General features: G+C 44.8%; 1 protein-coding gene across 10 annotated transcripts in view; it reads right to left on the bottom strand.

The window, feature by feature from the left end:
- LOC138740299 (ectodysplasin-A-like) overlaps window positions 1–21,944 on the bottom strand; it is a 126,736-nt gene that overhangs the window by 54,069 nt on the left and 50,723 nt on the right. For 4 of the 10 annotated variants that reach the window (XM_069892757.1, XM_069892758.1, XM_069892759.1 and 1 more), the window contains one exon: window positions 11,320–16,251. The exons of 5 other annotated variants lie outside the window; for them this stretch is intronic. In XM_069892757.1, the coding sequence (XP_069748858.1) occupies window positions 16,006–16,251 (246 nt within the window). In that variant the 3' untranslated portion in view covers window positions 11,320–16,005. Of the gene's footprint in view, window positions 1–11,319; window positions 16,252–19,512; window positions 20,862–21,944 lie in introns of those variants that run through there. One more of the 10 variants, XM_069892765.1, reaches the window with a different exon arrangement.

The raw sequence follows: 21,944 nt of genomic DNA, 5'->3' as shown, positions 1-21,944 counted from the left end.
CTCCACCGCCGTCAGGGGTGGGGAGGGTGCGAGCAGGGCCGCTCCCAGCGCCTGATCAAACCATGTGCAGCCCAGCCAGCTGGATATCCTTGGTTGGGAGCAGTTTCCTCTCCAACCTGTTGGATAATTCTCTAGACCACATTTCAATCCTAAACTCCAGTCAACCCAACTCTAGTCTTTCCACAAGACAACTCGGCCAGTCTTGCCAGCCTTCTCTGAACTTCCAATATATTAATGAACTTCCTGAAAGAGACAGGACGCAGCATTCCACATAAAAATGGAATAACCGCCCCATCTCAAGTAAAACACACTGTCATTAGCTAAACTTACAGCCAACTTGCCACTTCATGACTAATTCTCTACAATAGCTCCATGGCTTGGAAATTAGCTCAATATCTTGAAAGAGCGTGACAAGCGGGGCCGTTTCGACTGCCTAATGGGACAACGCCACATAGCCCCAGCCCCCCAGAACCGGCGCCAATGTCCTTTTTTTCCGGGCAACCTCGCTTCTTGGGTTGGGCCACAACTACTGGCTCGGTGGGCTGGCTTTAACCTGTCCACCGTAAACAGTTCCCTCTTACCACCGATGTCCAGTGTGAAAGTGGATCCTGAACGCTGGACAACTTTGTACGGCCCTTCATATGGTCTTTGTAGAGGCGGGCCATAAGTGCTGACTTAAGGTGGCAGTGCAATCGCTCGACTAGCCCATTGACCTGTGGTGATAGGCCGTGGTGTGATGTAGTTTGATCCCCAGCCTGTTGACGAGCTGTGTCCAGAGCGCAGAGGTGAACTGGGCACCCCGATCACCGGTGAGGTGGTTTGGGACACCGAACCGGGCAACTCAACCGTTCAAAAGCGCTCGGGAGCAGGAGTCCGTGGAGGCATCGGGCCAACGAATGGTGCGGTCTACCACTGTGAAAAGGTAACGGTTACCTCGGGAAATGGGTAAGGGTCTCAAGATGTCCACATGTATGTGGCTGAACCGTTCCCGGACATGTTTGAAATCTTGTACGGGCGCTCTGGTGTGCCTGTGTACCTTGGAAAGCTGGCAATGGGTGCAGGTTCTGGCCCAGTCCGCAATCTGCTTCCGAAGCCCGTGCCAGACGAAACGTTCTGCCTCCATACGGACCATGGACCTGATGCAAGGGTGGGAAAGGTCATGGATATGGTGGAAGACTTGCCTGCGCCACTGCTGGGGAACCACTGGATGAGGGGTGCCCATGGAGACATTGCACAGGACGGTGCCCTCACCATGAGGAGTTGGGAGGTCCTGGAACCACAGGCCCGTGATGGCAGTCCTGAAGGTTCGCGTCTCCTCATCGGACTTCTGGTCTCGGGCGAGCTGGTCGAAGTCAAGGCCGGTTATCAGCGCGCAAATTGCTGGTCGTGAGTGTGTGTCGGCGACCACGTTGTCTTTCCCCGCCTTGTGCCAAATGTCAGTAGTGAACTCCGACACAAAGGAGAGGTGATGCTGTTGGTGGGCCAACCAGGGATCTCTTGCCATAGCGAGTGCCTGAGTGAGGGGGTTGTGGTCGGTAAAAATGGTGAAAGGGCTCCCCTCCAAGAAATAGCAGAAATGACGCAAGCCATGCCCAGCAACTCACGATCGAAAGCACTATACTTGCGCTCTGGCAGGCGAAGAAGTCGGCTAAAAAATGCCAGTGGTTTCCACTGTCCATTCACCTGCTGCTCCAGGACAGCACTGACAGCTGTGGCAGAGGCATTGACGGAGAGCACCATATGCAGATTGGTGCGTGGGTGGACGAGCAGGGTAGCCTTCGCGAGGGCATCCTTTGTGGCTTTGAATGCCCTGCTGATCTCTGGAGTCCAGCCGAGTGTCCTGTCTTGTCTTTGGCTACGATGAGGGTGAAGAGCGACTGCATGATGCGCACAGCACCTGGAATGAAGCGGTTATAGAAATTGACCATACCCGCGAACTCCTGTAGCCTCTTGTGGTTGTCCAGGCGTGGGAACTCCCTGACTACAGCGAACTTCGTAGCGGCAGGTGTAGCTCCTTCGGTTGTGGTGGTATGGCCCAGGAACTGAATGGACTCTTTCCCGAACTGGCATTTGGCCGGATTGATCGTTAGGCCAAAGTCAGCCAGTCGGGAGAAGAGGGTGCGCAGGTGAGACTTGTGTTGTGCCCGGTCTCTGCTGGCAATAAGGATGTCGTCCAGGTAAATGAATACAAAATTCAAATCCCTGACCACCGTGTCCAGGAGGCGCTGGAAGGCCTGGGCAGTGTTCTTGAGCCCGATTGGCATGCGTAGGAACTCGAACAAACCGAAGGGGGTGATGATGGCCGTTTTGGGTGTGTACTCAGGTGCACCAGGATTTGGTGATACCCGCGCACCAGGTCGACCTTGCAGAATACCCTCTCGCCATGCAGGTTGGCCGTAAAGTCCTGGATGTGAGGAAACCGGTAACAGTCAGGTACTGCCACATCGTTAAGCTGTCAATAATCACCACAGGTGTGCCAGCCGCCGGAGGCTTTCAGGACCAGGTGGAGTGGTGAGGTCCAAGGACTGTCAGAGCGTTGAATGATCCCCAGCTCCTGCAGATGCGAGAACTCTCCCTTAGCTATCTGAAGCTTATCTGGCAGGAGCCGGCGTGCCTTGGCATGGACCGGCGGGCCTTGGCATGGACCGGCGGGCCTTGAGTGGGGTTGTAATGAAACACCCTGTGGCATGGTGAGGCGGAAAAGAACTGCGGCTTGAGGAGGGACGGGAACTTGTCCAGGATACGCTGAAACTTGTCCTTGGGCATGCTGACCATGGCCATCTGTGGCTGCTCTGTGCGGGAGGCGTTGAGGCGAACAGATTGGAAGGTACGTGCATCTACCACTCACCTACCTCGAATGTCGACTAGGAATCCTTGGGCGAGGAGGAACCCCCAGGATGGAGGTTGGGAGGGACAAATTGGTGAACCTCCACGAGAAATTCCGCTGGCTGATCTGGAAGTGGACGGTCTTGTCTCCATACGTTTGGATCTCCGACAAATTGGCTGCATGGAGGGGAGATCCTTAAGGCCAGTTCTGGGACTCGATGGATGTGACCGGGATGACGCTGATCTGGGCCCCGGTGTCGATGAGGAAGCGTCGGCCGCTGACTGAATCCCGCATGTAGAGAAGGCTGTTCTTGACCAGCCATCGCTGTCATTAACAGCAGCCAGCCGGCTCGTTTCCCTGGAATGAGCAGGGCTGACGACACTTCCGAGCCTTGGCTCCCCAGCTGGTGGAAGAAGCAGAGGCCTGAAGTGGATGACTTGCTTCTGGCTCTGCTCTTTAATGCCCCTGCAGGGGCCGGGTGTTCCACTGCAGCGCTAGAGAAAGGCTTGGCGTGGTCATGCCCGTGACTCGTAACCTGCTGGACTGCTGAGCCCTCTGGGAATCGTTCGAGCCATAGCTCCTGAGCCTTTTGAGCGATCTTCCTAGGGTCGACAAAGCTCTACAGTAATGGCCAGATGTCTTCAGTCAGATGGTTGAGAAAGATACGCTCGAAGAGTGGGCAGTTGGTGTGATCGCCCATGAGTGCGAGCATCTCATCCATCAACTCGATTGGTGTTCTGTTCCCCCAAGGCGTCGAGGTGCAGTATCCGGGTGGCACACTGGCGCCTAGAGAGGTCAAGCGAGCCAGTGAGCACCTGCTTGATGGTCCCTTACTTATCTTCCATGGGTGGATGCTGAACGAGGTGCAGCACTTGTTTGGCGGTGGCCTGGTCCAGGACGGCAACCACATGGTAAAACTTGGTCAAATCCGATGAAATCTGGCGGAGGTGAAACTGAGCCTCTGCGTAGCTGAACCAGGTCTCCGGCTCCTGAACCCAGAAATCAGGAAACTTGATGGCTATAGCATTGATCGAAGCGTCGTTCATGTTGGGTTCAAAGACGTTTGAACCTGTCAGGGTCACCAATTGTAGCGGCGGCTACACTGCTAACTGAGGGATCGCACAACCAGATGGGTTGAGTTCAGTGAGCAAAATTGATTTATTGCGGGCTGCGTGGCTGGTCTTATACTCCCAGCCTGGACCTGACTGAGAACCACACTGGGGGCCCTCAACATCACCAGGGTGTCACGTGGGTCACCAAGCGCAGGCTTCTGAGCCCAGTGCCGAGGTCAGGAGGAAACCCCCGATGGCGCCATTTTGGCCGGCTCCACCACGTGTGTTACAAGCGGGGCCGGTTCACCTGCCTAATGGCATACCGCCACTGGTCAAACATTAATCTGAGACATTTAAAATTGGTTTTAGGATATTCAGCCAGGAGGTCTCTTATATTCAGTTCCTCCACCAATCATCCACAACACATTGTAGTGTTCATAAATTGCAGTAACTGCAGTTACCCTTTTGTGAAGCATGCACTGAAATATCTAGACCCCTCGACTCCTCAGCAGTTGGGATATTTTTCCTTTTCAACACAAAAAAAAAGCACATCACCCAAAGCATCGGCGTTTTCACACTTGCCTACAATATACTCTATTTGCTAGATCTTCACCAAATCTCACTACTCATCCATCAAAACTTCTGCATGTTCTCTTCACAACTCACTTTCCCATCCATCTTCAGGTCGTCCTCCAAGTCAACTTAAGAGAGGTTGGGACCCTATCTCTGATTCCTAGCATGTCACTCACTACTCTTGCCAACCAGATAGAGGCCTATTTCATCTTCACTCCTGTTCCTGTTTACCTGCCAATCTTCTATTCACACCAATATATTACCATGAACTTTTATTATCCAGATTAACTTTATCCAAATGTTTTATTATCTCTTGACTCAGTCACATGATCCTTTCTCATATTTCTCTAATAAGCCTAAACCAATGCAGTATTCAAGGAGTGGACTGCTCACATTAAAATCCAGTTTCAGAGTTCTACTCCATGCCAAAGACAAAATGTGAGCTTTTGGACTTCTTAAACAAAATATTCCTCAAATTAATGTCAATTAAGTTTTAAAATAGTTCTGAATGTTAGGTAAATCAATAAATTACATCAATCAATTTACAAAAAGTGATTAAATCATCAAAATGTGGCTAGATTGTCATTCTGTGAAAGCAAACAATTCTTTGCTGTCAAATAGCTGTTAATTAGATATTTAGTGTCCATCTAGCGATGTTGTTTCAAATTGCATCAGGACTGGAAATATAAGAGGAGTCACGTGATGGAGTAGTGGCCGGACGGTGAACTCCAGCCCTCTCCAGAAAAGTCGGGAAAAACAAGAGAAAACACAAAGGCACAGAAATAAAAGTTACAGAAAAGTGAGTATAAAGGTGGAAAGAAGATGGCGACAAAAAAAGAAAAATCGAAAGCAACGGCAAGAAGAGAGGAAGAGAAGACAAAGGAGGAAAAAGGTGAAGGCCTTACCTGTCCGAAGAGGCCCGCTGCGGAGAGAGAAACCCGCTCCCTCAGGTCGGTAAATAATGGACTACAAAAATGGCTCGCTGAGCCGAGTAAAAGTGCGCAACCGCGCATGCGCGAAGTATCGCGCATGCGCGATGCGAATGAAAAGAAACACACCGACGGGAGGGGGGACCAGCTGGGGAGTCGATCTCCACAGCCGGCAACGACAGCTGCAAAACACCTGCAGCAAGAAGAGACCACAGAAGACAATAGAAACAAGAAAGAAGAGGAGGAAAGGGCAACAAAGAAACAACAGATGGTCAACCCAGAGGAAGAAGAAGAGGAAGAGTACAGTGAAATAGAAGAAGAAAAGATAGGCAAGGTAAAGGATATACTTGCTCTTATTAAAGGATACATGGAGTCATTTAAAGAATGGCAAACACAGGAATTTAAGGATTTAAGAAAAAGAATAAACAACACAGAAGAGAAAATAAATAAAATGGAGATGACTTTAACAGAAATGGGAAAAAAAATGGACAAGATGGAAGAGCGGGCAGTAGCAGCAGAAATGGAGGTAGAAGACTTAAAAAAGAAATTGGAGAAATCTAATAAAAAAACTAAAGAGACACAAGAACTACTAGCTCAAAAAATAGATACAATGGAAAACCATAACAGAAGAAATAACATAAAGATAGTGGGCCTTAAGGAAGATGAAGAAGGCAAGAATATGAGGGAGTTTATAAAAGAGTGGATCCCTAAGACCCTAGGATGTCCAGAACTACAGCATGAAATGGAAATAGAAAGGGCACATAGAGCATTGGCCTCTAAACCACAACCACAACAAAAACCAAGATCTATTGTAGTAAAATTCCTAAGATATACTACAAGAGAAAAGGTACTGGAGAAGACAATGGAAAAAGTAAGAGAGGGCAACAAACCACTGGAGTATAAAGGGCAAAAAATCTTCATTTACCCAGATATAAGTTTTGAACTCCTAAAGAAGAGAAAAGAGTTCAATACAGCAAAGGCGATTTTATGGAAGAAAGGGTATAAATTTATACTAAAGCATCCAGCGGTATTGAAAATATTTATTCCAGGACAACAAAACAGACTATTCTCGGATCCAGAAGAAGCACGAAAATTTGCAGAACAATTACAAAAATAGACTGAGGGAGGAAGACGGGTAATGAGAGTAAAAATGACCACGATTGATATGTATGCGGGTAAAGAGGTATAAGAGTGAATAGAGACAATGAGCATACATGAATGTATCTGTACTTAGAGGAAAATATAGATAGTATAGACAAGAATTAATAAGGGAAGGTAATGGAATAGAGAGAATAAGGAGGGAATTAAAAGAGTGACCTTTGTGACATATGAAAAGTGAAATCTTTTCTGGGGGAGGCGGGGTGGGGGGAAATAGCGGTCACTGCAAAATCAATTGACGCTTGCGAGTGGATTCGCAAATCCAAATGGAGAGGGGAGATGTGGTTGTCCGACAAGGGATAAAGGACAACTCAGGAGGGGAAGGGGAGATTGGGGATAAATAAGATAGAAATAGGAGAATAAGGAAAATGTTAGATGTTGTAGGAATGTTGTCTTATAAAGAGTTGAAAATAAGAAAACAGAAATGGAAAAGGAGGAAAGGTAATGATGGAAAAACGGAAAGAGAAGATAAACAAAATATAAAAGGGCTACGCTGAACTATATGTCTTTAAATATTAATGGAATACATAACCAAATTAAAAGGAAGAAACTACCAAATTTAAATGAATAAATGTATTCCATTAAAAAAAATAACATATTGGTTAAGAAATAAGATTGAAATATTCGAACAAGTATAGGAGCCTTACATTAAATACAATAGCGAAAACCTACCGGGGACAAACAGTACCTAAGTTGATGGAAGGAGAAGGAAAGAAAAGAATGGACTCAGTAGAATTTCTGGTGTAATTTTGTTGAATGACAACATTGTCTGACTGGCTTAATGCAACCTAGATTGTATACCTAAAATGGATGAGAGGGGGGGGTGGGGGGGTGGTTTGGGAGGAAAGGGGGGGGGGGAGAAAAAGTCACTGTATATGTGAAAAAGAAATAGTGTATATCATGGCTAATGTGATTTATGGTGTGAAAAATAAAAAAATTAAAAAAAAAAAATAAAATAAAAAAAAAAGGACTGGAAATATAAGACAAAGAGAAATGATCATGAACAGGTAATTGATACCAGTAAATTAAAGGCAGGGAGGGAAAGTCTACATCAGTAGCGAGTTTTACACAGAAACAGCTGAATTATTATAAAAAATGAGCATACTTACCTCTGGTGTGGTCATTTACACAAGGGCACTTTTACACAGCCTCCTTGCATTGCAGACTTTGTCAGAGAGGGAGTGTTGTATTCTTTAGGCCAATTTAGACTGCAGCACTTTATAAAAATGTGTAGGGGTCCTGGTGGAAAAGTTAATGGGATGGAATTTCCATAATAAATTTTCTATCAATGTTTTTGCATTGCCAGTAGCTGTGTTAAAGTGCCTGGCTGTTTTCAAACCTTTTCTTTCCACTCACTAGGCCATCGGTCCTCTGTGATTAGTAAGAGATTACTTAAGGTGGGATGTGAGTGGGAAGGGAAGGCTGAGAATCACTGCTCTTGACCCAATTGTTACTGAATTATTTTGCTTGAGAAAAATTGTCATTGGCCCATTTCCTTTGGAGTTAGGAAACCATGCACATAACGAGTCCATGAGGTACGATTAAAACAATGATTTTCAAACTTTTTATTTCCACTCACATACCACCTTAGGATTTGCATATGCAATGTGATCACTGTGCCAAACCCTCAAGTTGAAAAAGGTTTCTCCTTTTCCTGTCAAGTACTCCAATTCTTGATCCAAGTGTTCACCTGAACCCACATAATTCTCCTCTATCAAGAGCATCTGGTTAGCTACGTGCACTGTATTCTGAAAACACTTCTACAAGACCTCATTGAATCATCTGTTGTGACTGTTGTTGGAACATGTGTGCATGGGATGTCAGATAACAGCTTTGCATTGTGGGACACAATAGAGTAAATAAAGAACACAAAGGATAAAGCATGTCTTGTGTGAGTGTATTCTCAGTGGGAAGAATATACAACTATGTCCTTGGCCACAAACTCTTCTTCCCTTGAGAGTATTAAACAGAGCAGTGTATGTGAATAAATTGATGCATTTAATATGCAATTGTTGCTTTAAAGCTATTAAAATTTCTGAAGACTTCATCACAAGTTGGCAGTCCAAATAACTGTATTTGATTTTCAGAATTGACTGTGCATTGGGTCTGAGGTTTGTGTTGGGAAAGGAGAGATTTCCTTCCCTAAAAGGCAGGGCCGGATTAACAAAAGTAGCATGTTACAGGCTGCAAAATTTCAAGGACCCCACATTTAAGATCAATGAATTGAGAAACATTTTCATTTTTGTTCAGCGGCTCTGAGATACCACACTGACAGTCTGTTAATAACCCTGATTAAAGGTGATAATATGCTAAAATCACAAACCTTAAAAGAAGGGGGGGGGGGGGGCCACTGTCCTCATCTCGCCTCACTCCTAGTCCTGGCTGTCTGCCGTGTGCCCTCTACCCCCCCTCCCCATCTAATTCCTGACATGGCAGTGCCTCTTGCATCTGGTCAGGCCGCACCCTGGCAGCTTGTAGCGGTGGCTCAATGTGGAAGCAATGGCCTTCTCCATTACCCATAATCCCACACACAGCTGGAACCACTCTGCCAGCACCAGGGAAACGCAGGTGCATAAGACACACCAACTACAATATACATTAAAGTACTCTGTACCTAAAGATAATAAATATAAAAGATAAATAGTCACAATTGGTGCTGGAAAATATAGTGTGCAGACAGGTCTTTCTATGGTCTCAGTGTAGTTTATAATTAGGGAAGCTTCATATGCAATGAGATTAAAAACTGTACTTGAACCTAAAGGTGCCAGATTATCAGGCTTTTGTATCTTTGTCCTGAAGAGAAATGTGTGAAGAAGCTGTGACTATGGGGATAAGGGCCCCTAATGACTGCGGCCATAAGGCATTGAGTCATAAGGATGTCAATGGCTGGGAGGTCAGAACCCATGATGCGTTTGGCTGTGCTTGCTCTTATTTGCTCCTTGAATTATCAAACTAGGCCATGATGTTGTTGTGGTTGCGTACTTACCTTTGTAGGGAGCGGCGCTGGCCACCATTGATGACGTAAGTGATGCCACGTGCGGGAGTAATAGCGCAGATGCTTGGGTGTGTTAAGCATCAGTCTATGAGTGATGAATCTCAGACACAGGAGGAGATTGAGAGCATCAGGATTACCTGTGTGGCATGAGAAGGTCAGGGGGTTTAGCTGGGTGGTGTTTGGGGAGTTAAAGAATGCAATGTTGTGTCCAGTGAATAGTAAGCGGTTTGTTAAAAGTGCCGATTGTGGGCTTAACATAGTTTGGCACTTGACTCTTTACATTTTTCCACAACTAAAAATGTTTGGCCACCCCTGATCTAGGAAGACCTGTCCTGGGCACATTATATCAATGTTATTATGAAGAAAATACCTCTACATCCTCTGGGGCCTGCGGGGTTCAGTATTAGTGGAGTATAGGAGGAGATGGGGGAGTACAGGGGGTAATTGAAAACCTTGACAAACTTCTATGGATGTATGCTGGCTGGCTGCATCACAGCTTGGTATATCTCTGAGTGAAAAATCCTGCAAAAACGTAGTAGAAACAAACCAGTACATCACAGGCAAAACTTTCCCTATCATTGAGCATAATTTATATAGAACGTTGCCATTGGAGACCAGCATGAATTATTAAGGATCCACACCATGCTTTGTTCTCGCTGCTGCCATCAGGCAGGAGGGACAGGGATCACAGGACTTGCACCACCAGGTTCAGAAAGAGTTTCTACCCCTCAACCATCAGACTCTTGAACAACATACATTCAGAGACTGATTTAGGGACTCGCATGTGAATTATTTATGACTGTATAGTTATAGTTGCATTTGCAGTTTATTTTTAGTTATGAGTACAGAAATTGCTGTCCAGCCCACAGGGAAAAAAAAAATCTCTGGTTTGTGTTAGATGTCATGTCTTCTTTTTTTCTTCTTTGGCTTGGCTTCGCGGACGAAGATTTATGGAGGGGGTAAAAAGTCCACGTCAGCTGCAGGCTCGTTTGTGGCTGACAAGTCCGATGCGGGACAGGCAGACACGGTTGCAGCGGTTGCAGGGGAAAATTGGTTGGTTGGGGTTGGGTTTTTCCTCCTTTGCCTTTTGTCAGTGAGGTGGGCTCTGCGGTCTTCTTCAAAGGAGGTTGCTGCCCGCCAAACTGTGAGGCGCCAAGATGCACGGTTTGAGGCGTTATCAGCCCACTGGCGGTGGTCAATGTGGCAGGCACCAAGAGATTTCTTTAGGCAGTCCTTGTACCTTTTCTTTGGTGCACCTCTGTCACGGTGGCCAGTGGAGAGCTCGCCATATAATACGATCTTGGGAAGGCGATGGTCCTCCATTCTGGAGACGTGACCCATCCAGCGCAGCTGGATCTTCAGCAGCGTGGACTCGTTGTCATGTACTCTGATAATAAATGTGAACTTTGACATGATGTCTGAATGTGTGTTGTACTGAGGAGCAGAGAACGCTGTTTCGTCAGGTTGTACCATATACAATCAGACGATAAACAACTTGAACTTGATTCTGATTAAATGTTCATCTTCAGACACTTGGTGGCTCTGGTTTGGGGGGGGATTTTCTTTTGCTTCTCTCTTTGACTGCAAGACTGTAAGAGGCAATTCCTGCCTGTAGCGAATCTGTCAGCCTTGCAGCGGGCAAAATGAAATTTCATGTAATATGACAATGTTTAATTGCTATGACAATAAATTGAGTTTATTGCAAACCATGTGAGAGATTGTTTCAGCTGCTGAAAGGCAGAAATGTAACCGATATTTCTAACAAAAATATTAAAGACCAGCAAATTTCAGGACATTTACAGCTTTTAATAGCGTATGCACTCTTTTTAATGTTTAGCAATTTGGTGTACAGCAGTGGAACAGCGCAAACACTTAAACACTTTGTGCAATTCCTACAAAAATATATGGATAGAAGACAAATAAATTACATTCATGTTCAACTTGGAACTTACCCAAAAAGTACAAACTCATTCCATCATTTGCTATGACTCCCTCAAACAATCTAGTTGTGTCAATGTTGAAGAACGGGTAAACTAAAACCAATATACCATTGAGGCACTATATTATATACAGTATGGAAGTAATAACAAGACCAAGATGCAATGGTATTGGATATAATTAAGGTTAAAATAAGTTTGATCTTCAAGCACTGGAGCGTCATGCCATCAGCAATTATGGTCCTCTCATCTTGGTCCAATTTTTAAATAATCAATTTCGCCATTTACGGTAAGTCCTTTTGAGATGCAATAATGGTGTTTTCTTTTATGTTATATAGGATGTGAAAATCTCTAATTGTCCTCTGAAACTAATGGTTTTTGAGGCCATTTCAAAACTTTCAACATGGAGCTGTTTGGATGAGATTTCTTTCCCTGGGTTTTCATGATGAAGCAATAGATTGAAAATTTGGCTAAATAGTTCACCAACAACAACCTTGCACTCAATGTCAACAAATGGCACAGCGGTTAGCACAATGCCTTTACAGCACCAGTGATCGGGACCGGGGTTCGAATCCCATGCTGTCTGTAAGGAGTTTCTATGTTCTCCTTGTGTTTGCGTGGGTTTTCATCGGGGGCTCCAGTTTCCTCCCACTTTTCAAAAGGTACTGGAGGTGCAAGCTGATTGGATGTAAACTGGGCAGCATGGACTCATGGGCCAAAATGGCCTGTGTTACTCAGCTGTATATCTAAATTAAATTAAAACTAAGGAACTGATTGTTGACTTCAGGAAGAGAGAGGTATACAATCCAGTGATCATTAGGGGATCAGAGGTGGAGCGGGTGAACAAATTTAAGTTCTTGGGACTCACTATCTCAGAGGACCATTCCTGGGCCCAACACATTAAGGGCATTGTGAAAAAAGCATGTCAGTGCCTCTACTTCCTTAGGAGTTTGCGGAGATTTGGTATGACACCAGAAACCCAGGCAAATTTCTACAGATGTGTGGTGGAAAGTGTGCTGACTGGCTGCATCACAGTCTGGTACCAATACCCCTGAATGTAAAGCCCAGCAAAAGGTAGCAGACACAGCTCAGAACATCACAGGCAAAACCCTCCCACCATTGAGAACATCTACAGGGAACACTGCCGTCAGAGTGCATCAGCAATCATCAAGGATCCACACCACCCAGCACACAAAGTTTTCACTGCTGCCATCAGGAAAGAGGTAGTGGTGCCACAAGACTCAGACCACCAGGTTCAGGAACAGCTGCTACCCCTCCACCATCACACTCCTCAACAAACAATTTTTTTTTAAATTCTCTCTATATTGCACAGTTAGTTGGTTTATTTGATTACATGTATTTGGTGTGTACAGATTTATTTGCACGCCCAATTAGTGGTCATTTTGCCTCACCCACAGAAAAAAGAATCTCAGCATTGTATGTGATGTCATGTATGTACTCTGCCAATAAATCTGAAATTGGAAGCCAACAATTGTTGGCTCAGTTAAGTGTGTTCTCCAAGATCCTGGCAAAATGATTAACTGAAGTGATCATCCACTATGTCTGGCTAAAGGGATTTTTTTCTGGTCTCCCTCAGATTCAATCAAAACATTACTAATTTAGGAATGAAAAGGACCTGGTAGACATTTTTCTGCTTGTATAAAATGCTTCCATTGATAGTGTACCAAAATGATGGTTAGTAATGATCCAAGTTCATTCTAAATTTACATTGCTAATTAGAAAGACAGCACTGTGGATATTTTAATTGGGTTCAGTGGTCCAGGATTAAAGTGGAAAATAAAATCAAACCTACTCAAGTCACCGAATTGAATTGAATTTCTCCAGTACAGAGGAAGTGACATTACGAACACTAACTGCAGTAGATTAGATCAAAAGGAATGCACGTGAATCATTGATTCACCTGGAAGAACATTTCAGATCCCTGGATGGTAGAGCTGTCTTGGGGAAGAGCAGTGCAGGCAGTTGTGAGAGAAATAATTCCTTTGAAAAGTTGTAAGGGAGGGTGAAATGTGTCTCACTGACAGTAGCAGAAATTACAAAAGATCAACTGAATATGAAGATTAGGTAGAATTTGATGTCTAGTGGAATTCTAAACTCGCACAGTTCAGGAGGAGGGTGAATGTATAGACCTGGAAAACAGATAGGATGTGATGAGGAGTTCAAGAAGAAGGAAGACGTTGAAGAGATACCTGAGTGGAAAATGCTGTCATTGGGCCAAAAATAATGGAGATGGAAGGAGTGTGTGAATGAAATGGAGTCGACAGAGCTCAGGGAGGAAGAAAATGCAGTGAAAATGCTCAGCTATGACCAAATGGCTTTTTGATTTGAGTATGGCCCTCTGGTGCTCTTTGATCATTTGCAGGAAGGTCGTCTCTTCCTTCCTGAAGATCACACGAGTCCATTGGAAGTTTCCACTTGCAAAAATGAAAGCATCAATACGGACATTGAAAATGATTGAGAGTGGGATACTGGATGTTGTTTCCATGGACTTTAAGATATTTGACAAGGTTCCACATGGTAGGCTGATCCACAAGGTAAAGATGCATTGTATCTGCAGTGAATTGAGAGCTTGGAATTGACTTGCCCAGAGAAGATGGATAGTAATGGTGGGAGGGTATTATTCTGGTTGGATCTCTGTGACCAGTGGTATTCCACAGGGATTAATTCTGGATGAAAAAAATAGATGGGTGGGTTAGTAAGTTTGCAAACAACACAACGATTGGTGGAGTTGTGGACAGTGTAGAGATCTACTGAAGGAATCGGCAGGATCTACATTGATCAGTTACAGATATGGGTGGAGAAATGGCAGATGGCAGTTAATCTAAGCAAAATAATGTGTTACAGTTTAGGAGATCAAATATAAAGGACAAACATTTAGTCAATGGTATGTCCATTTACAGCAGTGATGTAGAGTGGGATCTTGGTGTGTAAATCAAATCAAGCCAAGAAAGTGGTAACATGAGTCGATCTAGTGCATTTAACAATTTGGTTGTTGAATATATAAAACAATGTTGGATGCAGTAGGATGAAAACCTTTGTTTCCACTGAATTTTACTTTTCTTTCTCTATATCCATGGCTACAACCAAATACTGTCCCAACTCCATTTTCAAATGACCCCACAATAGGCTGGGAATCTAATAATAATGATGACACTGAATACAGGAAGGGAGTGAAAGACCTGTATCATAATGCCAAGGTAACAACCACTCTCTCAAAATCAATAAGATGACAGACATGAACACTGACATCCAGGGAGGGGCAGAGACCACATCCTTGTCCACATCAATGGTGTACAAGTGGAAGGAGTAAATAGTTTCAGGTTCGTGGGAGTGAAGTTTCCAATGATCTGACTTAGACCAATCACATTGACATGATGGTCAAGACCATTAATGCCTCTACTTACTGAGATGACTCAGAAGGTTCAGCGTGTCCAGCAACAACCTCTCTATTAAAAGCATACTTGCTGGATGCAACAGTGCGATATGGGATCTGGTCTACTCAACAACCAAAGGTGGAATGCAGCTCAGAACATCACGTGGTCTATGGACATTCTCATTTCCCACAGCTGAGGAAAGCCCACACACTAAAGGAGCCATCACACCCTGGGCGTACTCTATCCTCTCCTCCTATTTGGAGAGAAGGCTCAAAAATGTGACACTGCACACCAGCGGGCTTGAAGGCAGTTTCTTCCCTGCAGCCATCAGACTCTTGAATGAAGTAGAGTATTGTGTGGGGTGCTGGTCATTGCATTATAGGGTGTAAGCTTTGGAGAGGGTTCAGAAGGGATTCACCAAGATGTTGTCTAGATTAGACAGTATTTGTTATAAAGAAAGATGGTGTGTCTGCTCTGAATTGTCAGAAGGAAGACCTGATTGGCATTTATAAACTGAGGAGAGATGTATAAAGGGATTTTCTTTCCCCCATGCCAAAAATATCAAATATTAGAAGAAATAGATTTCAGGTGAGTGGGGGCAGGACATCTGAGGCACCACACACAGAGGTAGGTGTCTGGAACACATTGGTGGGATGGGGAGGTGGGGTTGGGGTTTGGACGTATGGACAGTTGTGAATTATAAGATACAGACCATGAACAGATGGGGTTAGTTTAACATGGCATCATGGTCACAGTAGACACAAATTGCCAAAGGGCACGTTCCTCCACTGTATTGTCTGTGACTTATTCCAGTCAACTGGAAGAAGGATGGACTGGGGAAATCAACTCAGTTAATCATACTCTGTCACAGATAAACACACAAGGAGAAATGGATTAGCTGGGAATTACTCACAGACTTGTGTCAGTTTTGGTGATTCATCAAAATAACTCAATTCAAGTCACATTTATTCATAGAACTAGACATTGGGAAAATGAGAATGGACTTAATTTACACTGATGAAATTTTACACTAAAGTCTTGTTTTTAAATTGTGTTGTATAAATTTTGCATGACCTTGTTCAGGATACAGCCTTGTCTATTTCCCCCTCCAGCCCTCTGTCGTTCCTAGCTCCTCCATCTTATGGGGATTTGCCAAGTCTCACTGCTCCAAAGAAGGTGGTGTGCTTGCTCATGTTTACGACTGTATCTTCATACGTCATCTTGACTGCAATCTTCTGCCTTGCCTTGAGCAGGCACACCCCAGCTGTGTAGCAGGTATTGAACTTCGACTTATAATTCTCAATGCTGCGTGTGCACTGCAAGAAAGGCTTGTTGTCCACAAGCATCTCGTGACTTGCAAAGTCAGTAAAGTTAATGTAGTAAACCTGAGAGGAAAACAAAGTAAAATGTGTGAACCATGCCCTTGTATACAAAGGCATCATCTAATAATTTGGAGTTAATTTACATTTTATAGTCTAAATGTATTGTTGGTTCTGACAGAAATATCTTGATATCTTATGGGTATGTTGTGAAGAAGGAGTATTATTTCCATGTCTGGTTGAAGACCATGGAGAGTGACACTTCTTAACAGCAACAGTCAGATTGGCAAGAATCAACTCTTAAAGTATTATAGTCGTGACAAGGTCTGCCATCTTCAGACACAATAAAATTTGTAATATTGCTTTAAACTGAGCTGCAAAAGTAAAATGAAACCTTGGACAGGGCAGCAGAGTTAGCATGGTGGTTAGTGCACTGACTGTAGGGAGATTATATGTTCTCCGTGGGTTTCCTCTCACCCATTCAAAAACATACCAGGGTTGTTGGTTAATTGGGATATTTGTGGGCAGCACGGGCTCGAGGGCTGAAAGGGCCTGTTATGGGGCTGCATGTCTGAATTTTAAAATGTAATTTTCTACTACGTTAAAGCAGATGCTGTAGATTTGCTGTGCTGAACCAACTCCAAGCAATGTGGCTCATTTCAACTCCAAACTGTGGCATCTGGTTTGATTGACTGAGAATAAAAGTTAAAAGGTGTACTTTCTGTTCTGATTTTGTGCTCACCAACTAAAATAACTTCCATTTGGCATTCTTGTTAAATAAAATAAAATTCCTTTATTGTCATGTTCTTCTTTGGCTTGGCTTCGCGGACGAAGATTTATGGAGGGGGTAAAAAGTCCACGTCAGCTGCAGGCTCGTTTGTGGCTGACAAGTCCGATGCGGGACAGGCAGACACGATTGCAGCGGTTGCAGGGGAAAATTGGTGGGTTGGGGTTGGGTGTTGGGTTTTTCCTCCTTTGCCTTTTGTCAGTGAGGTAGGCTCTGCGGTCTTCTTCAAAGGAGGTTGCTGCCCGCCAAACTGTGAGGCGCCAAGATGCACGGTTTGAGGCGATATCAGCCCACTGGCGGTGGTCAATGTGGCAGGCACCAAGAGATTTCTTTAGGCAGTCCTTGTACCTTTTCTTTGGTGCACCTCTGTCACGGTGGCCAGTGGAGAGCTCGCCATATAACACGATCTTGGGAAGGCGATGGTCCTCCATTCTGGAGACGTGACCCATCCAGCGCAGCTGGATCTTCAGCAGCGTGGACTCGATGCTGTCGACCTCTGCCATCTCGAGTATTGTCATGTACTAATACACAAAATATACAAATTCCAATGCTGCTAGCATTGGTCAGTGCCCCCAACAATAAGAGAAAGGTCCTTCAGAGACATGGAGCTCCCAGATCCAAACCTCCAATAGGGTCAGGAAGCTTTCAGGACCCTCTTAAGTCCTGATCCTTGGTTCTCACCAGCTAATCTCCAGCAATCCAGCCTGTGTGGGTTCTTCAGCTACTGAGCCCTTCACTGGTCTGCTGGCACGGTTGCATTCCCTGTAGGGTCTAACTCCTAGGCTTCTTCTCAGTGGGGGGGGGGGGGGGGGGCATTGTCCTGCGATAATCTGCTGCTGCTCTGGTGTTTACAGCCCTTTATATTTGGCCACCTCTGCTGTGGATGCTGCATTCTGGAGGAACTTAGTAGCCCAGGCAGCATCAGTGCAGGGAAATGCAAAGTCAATGCTACATATTAAAACCCTTTGTCAGTTACGACACAAAATATCAAATATTTGTTTCATCCCATGTGCTCCCTGACTCCCAGTTCCCCCAACAAAACATCTTGGTAAAACTCTTCTGCACTCTTTCTATTGCCACATCTTTCCTGAGATGTGACAACTAGAATCGTACGCAATACTCCAAATACAATGGTTTTGTGCAGCTCCGACAGACACTGGTGTGTGTGTGATGGCAGTGACACACCAGTTCCAACAGAGCCTTTTCAGAATGAGGCCCTGATCAATTGCAAAGAAGTCCAAGACTTCACAGACACCCATGAATATATATGCTGCAGCCACGTACGTGGATGGAAAAAACACATATGCTTTGGAATACACGAAGATCATCAGTGCATGTCCTGGAAGAGGAGATGGTAGAGCAGCATCAAGAGGGAGCACAGCCTTGCGAGTCATCAGGGTGAAGAGTGGCAGATTAACTACCACCCAGATGCCTATGCTGAACTTTAGTAAGGCCCCCTCTGACCTTGCCCCCTTGTCCCACCCTTCGTTGAATAGAATGTGATGTAATGTTACATTAAATACTGAACTTTGGGGTCTCAAAAGTGGTCGCTATCAACCCTTGGGAGTCAATGGCACATTCCAAGGGGTTAGAAAATGCCAAGGGGTCAAAAGCGGGTCCATAAACGCTCTGGGGAAGGGCGGGGGATCCAATTGAACATTCGTGGTTGAAAGAATTGGAGGGCTTGAGGTCCCCGCTCCTAGGTGGAGCCCGAGGTCCCCGCTCCTGCTGGGTCCCCCTCCCTTCAGGGCCCCTCAGCTTAAGCCTACTCAGCCTAATGGTTAATCTGGCACTGGCTCTGAGCCAGCTCAAAGTGGTCAGCATATTCTGGTGGCTGGGAATAGGCCCTGCAATGAGGGAATGGTGACCGTATGAGGGTCGACCACCTTGGGAGGCAGAGTTGGGAAGAACGACTGAGGCATGGAGAGCAGGGGAGAAACAATATGGATCAACTGGAATAACATGGAGAGTGGTGAAAGGGCGGGCAATAGGAGGGATGAGAAAGTGGGAGAAAGTGGCAAAGGGAAGGAATGTCAAAGGGACTTTGCAAACGAGGGGGAATCATGGAAGTAGAAAAATAACTGCACTTTACCACAGCAATAAATAAGCTTACAAACCACTTGCATCAGCTAGAATGCCTGGAATCCACAAAGAGGCCTTGATGGAGTTTTGGAGTGAGCCATGAGTGAATGGAAAAGTATGCAACTTCAGTAAAATGTCTCAAAAAAAAACCGTGCAAAGCATTCTTGTGTCCAATTTCTCCTCCTGTGACATCCATGGACTTCACATAGCACCCACAATTTATTTCTCCTCCTCCCAAATCGATGAGTCAGGGATTGCCCTACGTCTCCACTTCTCTGAGAATGTAATTGTCATTAGTTTAAAGATTCACGCACACCCATTGATACTGGAGCAGAACTCAACTAAGATTTCTCTTTTAACTAAGATGACTTATTATCAAAGCAAAGGGAATTAAAAGAAAGGCTGCAAATAATGTCTTTCTTCCTTCTGATTACAGGATTATAGAAGGCATAATCCTAAATTGGCAAAATACTTTAAGGTTCATGGTTTCTCTATTTCCCCAAAGATCAATTTTGTGACAGCTCACATGCATATTAAAAGCTGTCAAAAATAACTCTTTCAAATATGTGAATTTTGAATTCTGATCAAAATGCTCGACCTTAAAGACATCTTTCTGGTCATTTTATTTATGGAGCATGGAAGTGTAGTGATCAGAGGCCTATGCACAGGGACATGAGGACCAATCCTATCCCAGCAACAGGAAAATTTATTTAAAATTAAAATTAAAAAAAAAAATTAGACATACAACACGGTAACAGGCCTTATCAGCCCACAAGTCCGCGCCGCCCAATTTACACCCCATTCTTACACCCCCGGTAGGTTTTGAATGGTGGGAGGAAACAGGATCCCCTGGAGAAAACCCACGCAGACATGAGGAGAACGTACAAACACTTTACAGTCAGCGCAGCATTCGGATCACGGTCCTGTCCCGATCGCTGGCGCTGTAAGGGTGTTGCACTAAACACTACACTAAACTGTGCTGCCCTAAATTCAGTGATTTAAATTACAGGAAGTCCCCAGGTTCCAACTGGTTTTTGTCGGTGTCATGGTGAGCACAGCACTATTCACCAGGACTCAAATCCGGCGCTGTCTGTGAGGAGCTTATATTCTCCTGTGTCTGGGTGGGTTTCCTCTGGGGGCTCCAGTCTCCTCTCACCCTTCAAAAATGTACGGGGATTATAGGTTATTTGGAGTATTTGTGTGCCATGGGCTCGTGGGCTGGAAAGTCCTGTTACTGTGTGGTATGGCTAAACGTAAATTTTAAATTTAAATTTAAAAATGTTTGCAACATAAATTGTTCATAAGTTGGAAAAGAATGAAAATATTCCTAATTCATCTGTTCACAAATAGACAATGAAGATTGGAGCATATGGAAAAGATTGAGTGGCAGAGAATGCTCAACCTTTGTTTGCAAGCAACTTTTGTATTGGGCAAACAAAAATAAAAATTTGGAAGTTTTGAAACAAATATAGAAAATACCAGAAAGGTTAATGGGGTATTTCTGTCTCCAACGTCTGTGGCGACAGAAATAGATTTAAGATTCAGTTCACTATCTCCTCTCTTGGCCTCCAGCGGTCGTGATCAACCATGGGTACTGGGCCTCTGGTAGTCATTGGTTTGTTTAGCAGTGTCGACTGTGGGTATGGAGGCCAATCTTAGAAAGGCAGGCTCTGCCACAGTTGCTGTGAATATAGGGCATCGTTGAATTGTTGTCCACTCTCCGCTGTGCTCTTCGCTTCACAACCAACTCAAGATCACTCTTTCACCTTGCTCTAGGTGTTGGTGTAGAGCACCTCGCCATTTGATCCTATATGAACAGACAAATTAGGAACAGTAGTTCTCCAAGCCATTTAATGAGAGGGTAGCGGACTGGACTACAGGATCAGCTGTCGTTCTTGCCTGATAAGCATGTTGACTTGTATGGTTTATTTCCCTTAATGGTATTATCTGTTTTATCATGGACTCATCAGAATTATGAATGAGAGAAAACAAGTTAGTTTTAAGTTGCAGACAAGATAGGAGAGTGATGGATAAGACAAAGGGAGGCCAAGGTTGCTCTGGGGATAAGTTGTTCGTGAGCCAGTCAGACAAAGGAAGTGTGACACATTGCAAATGGCAGGTTAGGTCGTGGTAATGGAGAGGGAGGGGGAAGGAACAATCCATATCACAGATGGATGATGTCCAATGGACAATTATGATGTAGACAGAGAAATAAATTATTGGAAGTTTCAGAATTCCATATTAAATCCAGAAGGCTGTTACCTGCCCAGATAGAGGAATAGCCTCTGCTCATCATGCTTTAAATTGGCCCTCGTTATAACACAGCAGGAGCCCACAGATAGATATGTTAGAGAGTGAAATGGGGTGTAGAATTAAAGCAGCCGATAGCAGCAAACTTGGTCAACCAAGCACAGGTGCTCCACAAAGCAATCATCTGATCTGTATTTGATTTCTCCCAGGTAGAGGAGAGCACACTGAAAGCAGTGCACTTGACTGGCAGAAGTGTTGGGAATTGCTGCTCCACCTGAAAAGACTGTTTGGGAACCTAGATGGTGGGATGGGAAGGGGTGGGGCGGGGGGGGGGGGGGTGGAAGTTCAGGTGTTGTGGAGCAGGACAGAGAGTGGTGAGTGGGGATGGAAGAGCTAGAATTTAAAAAAACCAAGGACATGTAATAAATACTGTTTGAAAGTAAGGGATTGCACAATTAAGACATATTTAAATTTAGCACACAGCATAGATACAGGCCCTTCTGGCGCATGAGCCCATGCCACCCAAATACAGCCCCCGTACATTTTGAATTAGTTCCACTGGGGGGCACGGTTGGCCTGCAGTTAGCGCAACATCTTCATAGCGCAAGCTGGACTAGACCTGGGTTCAAATCCCGCGCTG

The sequence above is a fragment of the Narcine bancroftii genome, chromosome 8, assembly GCF_036971445.1.
Source record: "Narcine bancroftii isolate sNarBan1 chromosome 8, sNarBan1.hap1, whole genome shotgun sequence".
Classification (NCBI taxonomy): domain Eukaryota; kingdom Metazoa; phylum Chordata; class Chondrichthyes; order Torpediniformes; family Narcinidae; genus Narcine; species Narcine bancroftii.
Note: the sequence above shows the minus strand (reverse complement) of the source record. Positions and strands in the feature narration are given on the sequence as shown.